This window comes from Vicia villosa, unplaced genomic scaffold (genome assembly GCF_029867415.1).
Source record: "Vicia villosa cultivar HV-30 ecotype Madison, WI unplaced genomic scaffold, Vvil1.0 ctg.000577F_1_1, whole genome shotgun sequence".
Taxonomy (NCBI): Eukaryota; Viridiplantae; Streptophyta; class Magnoliopsida; order Fabales; family Fabaceae; genus Vicia; species Vicia villosa.
In genome coordinates this window covers 803,153-814,661 of record NW_026705263.1, presented here as the reverse complement: position 1 = coordinate 814,661, position 11,509 = coordinate 803,153, and the positions used below count along the sequence as shown (strand labels likewise).

Below are 11,509 nucleotides of genomic sequence, written 5' to 3'. Positions count from 1 at the left end.
AAAAAATAATATTTCTTTAATATTTAAATCAAATTATATTAATTATTAAAATGATTGAGATATTGTTAATTTAAATGCTAACAAATTTTTATAATAAAAATTATACCATACTATTATGCATTGTATTAATTGGTATTTGATGATGCCATTTGAAAACTATATGCATTTCAAATAAATATAATTTGAAAAAAATAAATTACTATAAATATTTACTTTAGCAAAAAATATGATATAATTATGATAAATGTTGCTATAAATATTTGTTTTAATACAAAATATGAATCATTATTATTTTTGTTAGGTATATAAATGTAGCTATATTTAAAATTATATTTTTAGAAATTATAAAGAATCATTATTATCGACTTTAGAATCATTAGAAATAATTATACATTATTTAGAAATCATAACACTACTTACTACGAGTTAATTAAAACGGGTTTTAGTTTCTAACGGGATTTAGTTTATAATAAAAGACAAATTAATATTAATGATGTATTTTAATTAATATTAAAAATATGTAAATTAAAAATTACATATATCTATGCAAATTGTTTTTTTTAAATGATAAAAAGGTAGTATTTATATAAAAAATTATTATAATATTACCTTACTAACAAAACATGAGATGATTATGATTGGTGAATATATAACTATCTTATGAAACACACTAATTTGTCATATTTCTCAAATTTAAAGTATCACCAAAAGATAGTGAATTTCTGAATAGACTTATGCACGTGTTGTATTGTACAAATACACGAGAGTGTGATTATTATGTTAAGCAATATAAAAAAAAAAGAATCTTATGATAATATTTCTAAAAATCATATTTTATGAATGATTGTAAAGTATCCATCATATTAAAAAATTTACATTGCCTATAAAATTTAATAATAATATTAATAATAAACAATTTATTTTTGTTTTATACATCATTCAATCTTATGATATTTATGACTAAAATACAACTTAATATTTATAAAATGTTTTAATTTACTATTAGGAATATGCACGTTGAAATTACACGCAATTATATACCTATGTAATAATTTTTTATTGATAAAATGATAATATTTAGACTAAAAAATTACTGTAAATATTTGTTTTAATAAAAAAAATATGAGACAATTATGATATATGAAAAACACAATTTTCTAATGTAAAACACAAATTTGTGATTTTTTTATTCAATTTATTTTATTATGTATTAAATATTTATAGGAAATATGGATAAATTATTTAATTTATTATTAAATTTGCAAATAGGTATTACATTATACAATTTTAATAATTTTTGCTATTTTATTATATGATTAATAAATTAATTCATTTTGACAAACCCCTAATATTTATATCTTCACCTGTTTTGTTTGTTTTTTTTTAATATTTTATTTATTATTAGTATTATTCATATTACTCGATCCATGCGTTCATATGGGTCTATTAGGAGACTAAAATTGATATACTATATTTTTATTTTATTCTAATTATAATGCATCACATACTAATATAGAAAGATACGGTATACTTCTAATTATACTTCTTTACCCAAAGTTACATCCACATATTCAAATTCGATAACAGAAAAATAGAATGCTATACTTCTTTACTCATAAACTCCACATAAAAATTTAGAAAACAAAAATATAACAAATTCACACACACAAAAAAAAGACAGTTTCTTCTGTTTTTAATAGTAGATGTATCAGTTTTGATGGACAATTACATTTTTCTCACTCCATTTTTCATGTAAGATGTGTTACCCTTCAAATGTGTTGTCATCTCTAACTTAATATTTTGTCTCAATTTTGTAATCAATTCAGTTTACGATTTTTTTTCAATAACCAAGTTTTTCAAAAAAATTACGCATATAACCAAAATTTCAAAGTAATTATATAAATGACCATTTTTTTCACTTTTTTAACACATTGTCGCCACTTGCTTTGGCAAATTGCAAATTGGGGCGGTTTAAAACCCCCCACTAAACGTTTTTATAAAGGTAAGTCGCCACTTGCATTGACGACTACATTAAAAAATTTAATTTTCTTAAACTTTGCGGCGATTTTGAACCCCCGCAGTTTACAATAAAACTTAAAATTTAAGTGTAGTCGCCAATGCAAGTGGCAACTTACCTTAATAAAAATGTTTTGCGGGGGTTTTAAACCGCCCCAATTTGCAATTCACCAATACAAGTGGCGACAATGTGTTAAAATTGAGAAAAAAATGGTCATTTATGTAATTACTTTGAAATTTTGGTTATATGCGTAATTTTTTTGAAAAACTTGATTATTGAAAAAAAAAATCTTCAGTTTACTGCATCATTTGTTCTCCTTTTTATACCAAAAAAAATGTAAAAACATATTTAAGCATAATTTTAAGAATGAGAATATGTTGGTTTTCAAAAATATCTCTAAGTTATTATAAACAATTAATTTAATTTTTAATTATTATCATTATATATTATTATCAAGCATAATAAATTTTATATAAATTTAAAACTATTATTACTAGTTACATTTTTAAAAAAATGTATTATATTTTTATTTAAAATTATTCAATAAAATTTTAAATAACTTAAAATTTTTAAAATTTACAAAATTTTGTAGAGTTAAACTTCTATTATGAAATTCTCCAAGACAAAAAAGATAGAGAAAATATTCATTTAGAACTGAAATTTTAATATACCATGGAGTGTAGATATTCATTTAGAACTGAAATTTGATGGGGAGCTGTCATATATTGTAGGTTTGTAAAAATTGTAAATAAAATATAATAAGAAGGACTAAAAACTGATATTTGACGGGGAGCTGGTATAAATGTTAGGTTTGGAAAAATTGACTAATATCTAAAAATAATAATGTTATTTAAATTGGAAAAATGATTTTATTCTGATTTGTAGTTTTAAAATTAACTCATTTAGATTCAACTGAGTTTTGTTAACTCATCTGGACTCACGGATAGATGTAAACGTACCTATTAGATAGTAGACTATTCATTTTAATGTCCATCTTTTAAATATTTCTCTTACTATCAATGCTTAAAATTTGGTGCATATTATTGTAACTAGGTCAATGTTAATACATTGAAGAATGAATTCAAACTTTACAGATGATGGTTTGGTAGACATGTGATGATCGCACGGGTTCTTACTAGTTTATTTTATTAACTTATAGTTTTTTTCAAAAGCTATTTGAAGTAGCTTTTGAACTTTGAACTTATTTCACTAACTTAAGTTGCTTTTTAATTGAATAATTATATTCGCGTCAACTCACAAGATAAAGATAAAAGATGATACAATATTTATTGTTTTTGAGCAACATCTAAATTATATAATAAATTTTGAAATAGAGTTGATAATTCTTAAGTTAGTGAAACGTTGAAGGAGAATCAAATGAGATCAATCAAGACGAAGAAAATATTCATAATATCAATACATATATTTAATTGTAAACTATTAGTCAATAAACTTATTTTTACTACTTTAAATTAATATAATTGAATTCAAGATTACAATATTATTAATCAAATATAAACTATTAATTATTAACTACAAACTATTAACTCATCAATTATCATAACCACTAGTTATGAACTAAGTTTACCAAAGAGATGCGTAACCTACCTCCACAATGAAATGAAAGACAGCCATAATTTAGTTCTCTCCTTAGGAAGAAAAGTCTCCTACCGTTTTTCATTAGTTCCCTCTCTTACGCGTTATGTCATATTCTCTCTCTCTCTCTCTCATATGTGATGTATATACAATTATACATTGACATTTCACTTCTTCTTTTTTATTTGATAAGCACGTTGATATTTGACTTGTTTAGTATATATATATGAGTAGTGGCAAAATTCAAAGTACACAGAAAGCAAATAAATACACATTCTTAGTGTAGGAGTTGCAACACATCAAATTATGGGAACCCAAGAAGCACCACCCAAAGATGTAAGTTTCTCTCTTTCTTTTCCTCTTTGGTTATTATAACTCTATGTCATACAACCATGTTGGTTGGTTGGTTGGTATGTTTATCTACTGTTTGCTTGCATCTGTTTCATATACTCCCTTTCTACAAATCCTATTCATGATTATCTCTTGGTGTTTCCTAAGATCGTAAGTGGTTTGAGAAATTTAAGAGAGGTTAATACTCTATTTGATAAAATTAACCGATATCTTATAGCTGGTAGCTAGTAGTTTATAGCTGATGACTGATAGTTGATAAATTAACATCATTATTTGGTAAATTAGCTGTTTTAGTAACTGATAGATACAAAATAACATAAAAGATCATTTTAATTAATAAGAATAATAATATTTTGTTAAAATAATAAGGGTATAAATGGAAAAAAATACCAGCTAAAAACTACAAACTCAACAACAATTTCAAATAATTTTTAAAAAAAAATTAAAAGCTAGTAAAAAAACTATAAATTAAAAGATAAAATAGCGTTATCAAACAGAGTTTTTCGTTAAGGTGAACTGAAAAACTAAAAACTAAAAAGTAAAAAACTAAAAATTTATTTTTGAATCCGGAAAGCTAAAAAATTAAAAGCTTTTTCATTAAGTGTACATCTAATATCCGTGATAGGCTTTAAACGGAAACTTGAAAGTCACCCCTAACTAATTAAAGTTTGCATTAATTGCACCGATTATCAATCCAATTTACTTTTTATTTCGGTTTGTTTCTTATGCTATTTCAACGCAAGACTTTTATAATTAAAAAATAAACATATTTTAATATTTATACAGTTGACTATGGCAACATGGCCAGACTAGTGATTAGTTCAGAGATATTCTTATAATATAAATTGCACTATTATATATTTTTCACTTGTATTATTGAATTTTTAATTTATTAAAGTAATAATAAGAAATTATATTTTTTTTGTAATCACATATACTGATATACAATTAGCTGAACCGATAAACAATATTATGTTCTAAGGTTTCTAATTTATAATTATAATTATTTAATAGTATTGGCTATTAACGAAAAAAATTATAAAATAAAATAAATGCATTTAATGATTTTACAATATGTCATAGAGACATATCGTGTTAATATTATTCTGAAGTAATTTTTAATAGAATCTTAGATATTGAGTAAAATATTTATGCTTTTCTAAACAAAATATGTAAAAAATTTAACTCACTTAACATTATAATTAAGTCTCTTAATAAAAATCAAAACTAAACTAACATTTGTAGTGTGTCATTTAATTAGTTTTTTCTTTGAATAAGTCACACTTTGACAGCTAGAAGTATTTAAGAATAGTTCTTCTTGACAGTTAGAAGTATTTAAGATAGTCCTTTTGTTAATCATCATTAATTCTGTCATTAAGTAGAAATCGTTATTAAAATTATTGTTAATTTTGTCGTTAAATTGTAAAAATTATCGTTAAGTTGTAGGAAAAACCGAAAGTGTGGAAGAAAATTTCCTCAATTTAAACACTATCAATTGGAGCATTGCTTTCTTCTTCTTCTTCTATACCAGTCATCAAAGCATAACAAAATATATATCATAAAATTGAAATTTAATGAGTAAAAAGATATTCAAAAATTGTGATTATAAATAGTTAAATTGATGCGATGAAGAAAAGTCAAGGTAAGATAAAGCTAAGCACTAGCTATTAGGACAACTTTTCTTTGAAATTTCCAACAAGTTTGGAAGCTACTATTTGTGTTCCACTTGCGCCTTTGGTCCCATCAAATGAAAAAGACCTTTCAAACATAAAGTCAATTTTATTCATGAAGTCTTGGTGGAGTGAAATCTCAACCTCTAAAAAAAAATATAGTATCTAGCAGGATTCGAATCTAAGACTTTGAGAAGAGCACACTCTCAATAATCAAGCGTTTCACCACTAGACCACACATACGCACACTTTTTTTTGTGTTACTAGCTAATTTAATTTGTTGCTGCTATTAATGAACCAGATTGATGAAGAATTAAAGAGGCAGAAAGCAATTGATGATTGGCTTCCAATTAGTTCTTCAAGAAATGCAAAATGGTGGTACTCTGCTTTTCATAATGTTACTGCCATGGTTGGGGCAGGTGTTCTTAGTCTCCCTTATGCCATGTCTCAACTTGGATGGTATATTTTTTAATTTCATTATTTATTATTAATTTTTAAGATAAATTGTTTTCCTTTCTTTTTTGACTTGAGAACCACCATGCTTTTTTTAGGGGTCCTGGAGTGACAATACTAGTCCTCTCATGGTTCATCACACTCTACACTCTATGGCAAATGGTTGAGATGCATGAAATGGTTCCAGGAAAACGTTTTGATAGATATCATGAATTGGGTCAATATGCTTTTGGCGAAAAACTAGGCCTTTATATTGTGGTTCCACAACAACTTATTGTTGAAGTTGGGGTTAACATTGTATACATGGTCACCGGAGGAAAATCTTTGCAAAAGTTTCATGATACTGTGTGTCATGACTGTAAAAAGATTAAGTTAACATACTTCATTATGATTTTTGCCTCCGTTCACTTTGTCTTATCTCATCTACCTAACTTGAACTCAATTTCTGGCGTGTCTTTGGCCGCTGCAGTCATGTCGTTGAGGTACAACTTATTTTTTATTGACTAAATATGGGAAATGAATATATGTGATATTTTATATATAGAGTTCGAATAGAATCAATATATTAACTAACCAATTATAACTAAATTTAGTGTTTTTGTTATCAGAATGAATTCTCAAGGAAATATAATTTTCACATGTTTATATTTATTTTCCTTGTAGTTACTCTACAATTGCTTGGTCAGCTTCTGCACATAAAGGTGTTATAGAAAATGTTGATTATGGTTACAGAGCTACGACTAAACCAGGAACCGTCTTTGGCTTCTTCAATGCCCTTGGTGATGTGGTTTTTGCCTATGCCGGACACAATGTAGTGTTAGAAATTCAAGCAACAATTCCATCTACACCAGAAAAGCCATCCAAAGGTCCTATGTGGAGAGGAGTGATTGTTGCCTACATAGTGGTGGCTTTGTGCTACTTTCCGGTTGCTCTAATTGGTTATTGGATGTTTGGTAATAGCGTTGAAGACAACATACTCGTCACTTTAGAGAAACCAAAATGGCTTATTGCAATGGCAAACATGTTTGTTGTTATTCATGTTATTGGAAGTTATCAGGTGAATTCTCTCATTTTTAACTCTTCATATATAGTTGTTCAAAAACATTTAAATATAAAGTTTCACTAAGATTAATGTTGTTTTGTAAATGTAGATTTACGCAATGCCGGTGTTTGATATGATTGAAACTGTGATGGTGAAAAAGTTAAATTTCAAACCTAGCACAATACTTCGGTTTATAGTACGAAATGTGTATGTTGGTAAGTACAATATCTTTTTAATCAAAACAATATTTTGATGTAATGTAGTTGAATTCTTTTTGTAACTCCAATATGCATTAACATATAATTCTTCTTGTTTTTCAGCATTTACAATGTTTATTGCTATTACCTTTCCGTTTTTTGGTGGTTTACTTGGATTTTTTGGAGGATTTGCTTTTGCTCCAACAACATACTTTGTAAGCTAAAAAATTATTCAAGTTTGATAGTGTAGAAGTTCTTATAATAAAATCAAATCAATTAATGGTTTATTTTTCTGTTATATTTACAGCTACCATGCATCATGTGGCTAGCAATCTACAAACCAAAAAGATTCAGCTTGTCTTGGTGTTGTAACTATGTATGTTTGATTTTTGTTATCATTTTAAATACTTTTCTTTAAATTAATTTTGTTTTAATATTGTTTCATTGATTGCTTATAGGTTTGCATTGCCCTTGGCCTATGTTTGATGATTTTATCACCAATTGGAGGATTGAGGACAATCATACTTAATGCCAAGACGTATAAGTTCTATTCTTAAATCCATTCATCCTCCAAAGAAATAATGATAATAAAGGCAGGAAAAGAATCAAATTCTATGAAATAACTTGGTTATTATCTAACGGAAATTACATATATTTACTTTGAATCATCCGCAACATGGATATCAGTGGAGAATAATAGCCACAACAAAGTAAAAGGCGTTTAATATTTTTCTTTTTATTTTTATTTTAATTCTCAATGTATACTAGTTTCTCGTTTTGGTCTACATGATTGTTATAATTACATATATTCTAAAATTTTAGTCTATGTTTTTTATTTATTTTATAATTACTTAAGATTAAGAATATTGTAGTTGGTGTTTCTGTGATTTTAAAACGTTAGTAATATATTCTTTTAACGTTGAATTTTTTCTTAAATTTATTCGTAAAAAGTTATATATATATATATATATATATATATATATATATATATATATATATATATATATATATATATATATATATATATATATATATACTAGTAACAAACTCGTGTGTTCGCACGGGTTCTGGTACGGGACGCGCATTTGTTTCAGATATATATTTTTTAATAGAAAAATATCTGGTTACCCATTGCCGCCCTCGGTTTTTTATATCTCGCGTGAGATACGAACTGACTCTTCTTTTATTTGTGAGTTTTGAAAATCAGAGAGTCGCCACCGACTTTTATTTTATCCAATTAAGGAAAGGTTTATAAAAGAAACAGAAAAAGACCTTTAAGAGATTTTGGGTTCGGGGGTAGGTTATACAAAGGGAAGGTATTAGCACCCCTTTGTATCCATGGTTATCCATAGGCTCTTAATTGCTTAGCTCACTTCTTTGAATCATTTGTCTTGCCTTGAAATGCTTGTATGTGGTTTTAAAATACCTTTGTAAATTGGCTTTGTAATGATCCTTGTGCGGATGTATACAAAGTGTTTTATCTTTCGAAAAGATGTTTTGAAAAAAAGATCTTTAATTTCGTAATGATCCTTGTTTGGATATATACAAAATGTTGTCTTTTTTTTAAAGTTTTGAAAAAACAATGATATATGAGACATTTGTTATTTTGTTTGATTTGAGCAAGCAATTAGGAGATCTACCCTAGATTTATAAGGTCCTTTCACATTTCTTTTAGAAAATTCTCCTTTGACCGGATGTAAACAAAAGTTCGGATTTGTATTTGAAACAATAGAATTGATTTTGAAAAGAGTAACAGAGGGATTACCCTAAGAGGTGCAAGTGTGATCGTGTTCCATTTTCAGGTATTTTTGTCTTTGAAGTTAGTGATCTAACGCTTCAATTTTTATCTTTTGACATACACACAGTTTTATATGTACAAAAATTAAAGTGCGGGAATGTAAAATGCGGAAAATAAATCTACGCTATTACATCGATTGTGCGAGAAATGTAAACTACGCTATTTACATGATTTTGACAACCTATACACTTATCTATGAATTTAAATTGCAATAAGATAAAAGGAAATATTTTTGGATTTTTTGGATGGTTGATTTTAATTAAAATTAATGCATAATTAATTTAATTAAATGAGAAAAAGGTAGAAATAAAATTTAAACCTAAAAAATTAAGTCTAAAATATGTTCATATTGCTTGTTAATTAATTTTAAAATAAAACTAATTTTTTTTGGATTTTTGAGATTGTTTTGGAAATTTATTAAGTTGAATTAACATATAATTATACAAATAATTACGCACATAATTTAAACTTAAAGAAAAAATATTCTAAATATGTACAAAATCAATTTATAATATATAAACTTAATTTAAATAAAAAGAAAATATTTTTTTGATTTTTTTGATGGGTTGAAATAATTAAAAAGCAAATATATAAATATATGCTAATTAATTAAACAAAATATTTTAAATATAAATAAAAATAAAATATTTTTGGTCCAGAAATTAAATTAGCATTTTTATCAAATTAATAGTAAAAAGAAAATATTTTTTGGGTTTTTGGAAGTATTTTTAATTAATTTTGCAAAGAAAAACAAATAAAATAAAAAATATAATATTTGTAATCTGGTGTGTCAAAGCTGAGGATCTATAATATGGATAGCATGCTTATGCGCGTTGGATTTGGATTAAATGAAATTGGAAGGCTGAGATTGAAGAGGTGCATGATAATACGCGTGGGTGGCAAGCATAGAGTCTGGCTGAATTTAAAATCCACACGCGCGCGAACCAACCAATCAGAGGACGCCACGTCCTCGTCTTCTTCCTCTGATCACATCTTTTACACCGTTCTTTTGCAGAGAGCTGTAAAATCTTTGATCTATTATACCTGTTCAACACGAATAGGGGTTAGACACAAAAGAAATTTGGCGCGAGGTCATGGTTTGATTCGTCTAGTTCATACGAATTCAATGGTACCACTTAGAACCTGTAATTTTGCCTAAATCATGAATCCCTAATTTTGAATTCAAGAACCCTAAAATGGTGGTTCCTCGTACAGGTGTTCAAACACCAATTAAGTTTCCAGAAACGTTCAGAGTACCTATCTAAACACAAATATGCATTTACATCTTGCTAAACATGCATGTATGATTGTATTCGAGTTAGTTTTTATTTGTGCAAACCGTGAGCTATGGTGGATGATTTTGAGTGCTTTGCTTGTTGCAAATGATTGGGTTATATTCAGTGGAGGTCAGGGAACGTGTTTGAGTGTTTAATTTGTATTGAAATGAGCTTGAACTTAAAATTCGAATTTCAAATTTCCTTCAAAATTACAAGTTGTTACAAGAGTGGTATAAGCATAGGATTGGCTCTGAAATCGTGTGTGTGTGTGTGTGTGTGTGTGTCTACTGAAGTGTTCTACTTCATTTATAAGCAATGAATGAGCTTCAAACTTAAGCTAAAACATTGATGATCTTTGAATCTTTGAATTCTTTAATATTAAAAAGTTTGAATTCTTTGGCCATGGCTTTGAATTTCCTCATCCCTCTTGCTCTAGGCCTGCTATGTACCTTCCATGCTGCAGAGTTGAATCATTCTTGATGGCTTTAGCTTAAGATTAAAGCATTGTAGCATTCTACTTCACCATTTCTTTTTTAATTTAACTTTAAATGTAATAAAATTAAACCAAAAAAGAAATAAAAATGTTATGGGCCTTAGGTTGGTCGTGGGAGGCCCTTAGCATTATTGGAATCATGTTTGGATCATGAAAACTTGGCCTCTTTTGAAAAAAAACATTTTTGATCAATGTTGGTTTCATGCATTTTCCCAAAAAATAGCCAACTTCAACAAGGCATAAATCCCTCAATTTTGATCATATGAAGGAGTTCTTGTACTTTTTAGAAACCTCAAGATGTCCTCTACAAGCTACTTTGGAAACTTTTTTTCATTTGGAGAAGTTATCTTGATGTTATGGCCTTTGACAAAAAACTACTTTTTGTTGACTTTGAAAATGACTTGTAATGTCTGAGCTCATATTTTTCAAATGGTGAATCCAATGACCATGGGATCAATTGAATTTGAAAGATAATTGAATTTCCTTCAAAACAAGCTTTGGTTGGAATTTTTTGAATGAACGAGGAGAGAGTTATGGCCGGTCAAAGTTCAGTTGACTTTTTAGGAGAAAACCCTAATTTTGAAACTTAGGGTTTTGCTGATTTTTGATCTTTTC

The 11,509-nt window shown here is 27.1% G+C and overlaps 1 protein-coding gene across 1 annotated transcript; it reads left to right on the top strand.

The window, feature by feature from the left end:
- Positions 1-3,709: 3,709 nt before the first annotated feature.
- On the top strand, positions 3,710-8,230 carry LOC131629531 (lysine histidine transporter 1-like). The gene is made up of 8 exons (XM_058900315.1): positions 3,710-3,949; positions 5,936-6,093; positions 6,186-6,569; positions 6,751-7,144; positions 7,239-7,344; positions 7,450-7,541; positions 7,634-7,702; positions 7,785-8,230. Exons 1-8 carry the CDS (start codon positions 3,920-3,922, stop codon positions 7,881-7,883), a joined length of 1,332 nt encoding a protein of 443 aa, XP_058756298.1. The 5' UTR covers positions 3,710-3,919; the 3' UTR covers positions 7,884-8,230.
- The last annotated feature ends 3,279 nt before the right edge of the window (positions 8,231-11,509 follow it).

Bases quoted from the DNA above. Each gene is read 5' to 3' on its own strand.
- LOC131629531 (XM_058900315.1), top strand. From the start codon at position 3,920: ATGGGAACCCAAGAAGCACCACCCAAAGAT. The intron at 6,094-6,185 runs GTATATTTTTTA...TGCTTTTTTTAG, and splicing joins GCCATGTCTCAACTTGGATG to GGGTCCTGGAGTGACAATAC. The intron at 7,345-7,449 runs GTAAGTACAATA...CTTGTTTTTCAG, and splicing joins AGTACGAAATGTGTATGTTG to CATTTACAATGTTTATTGCT.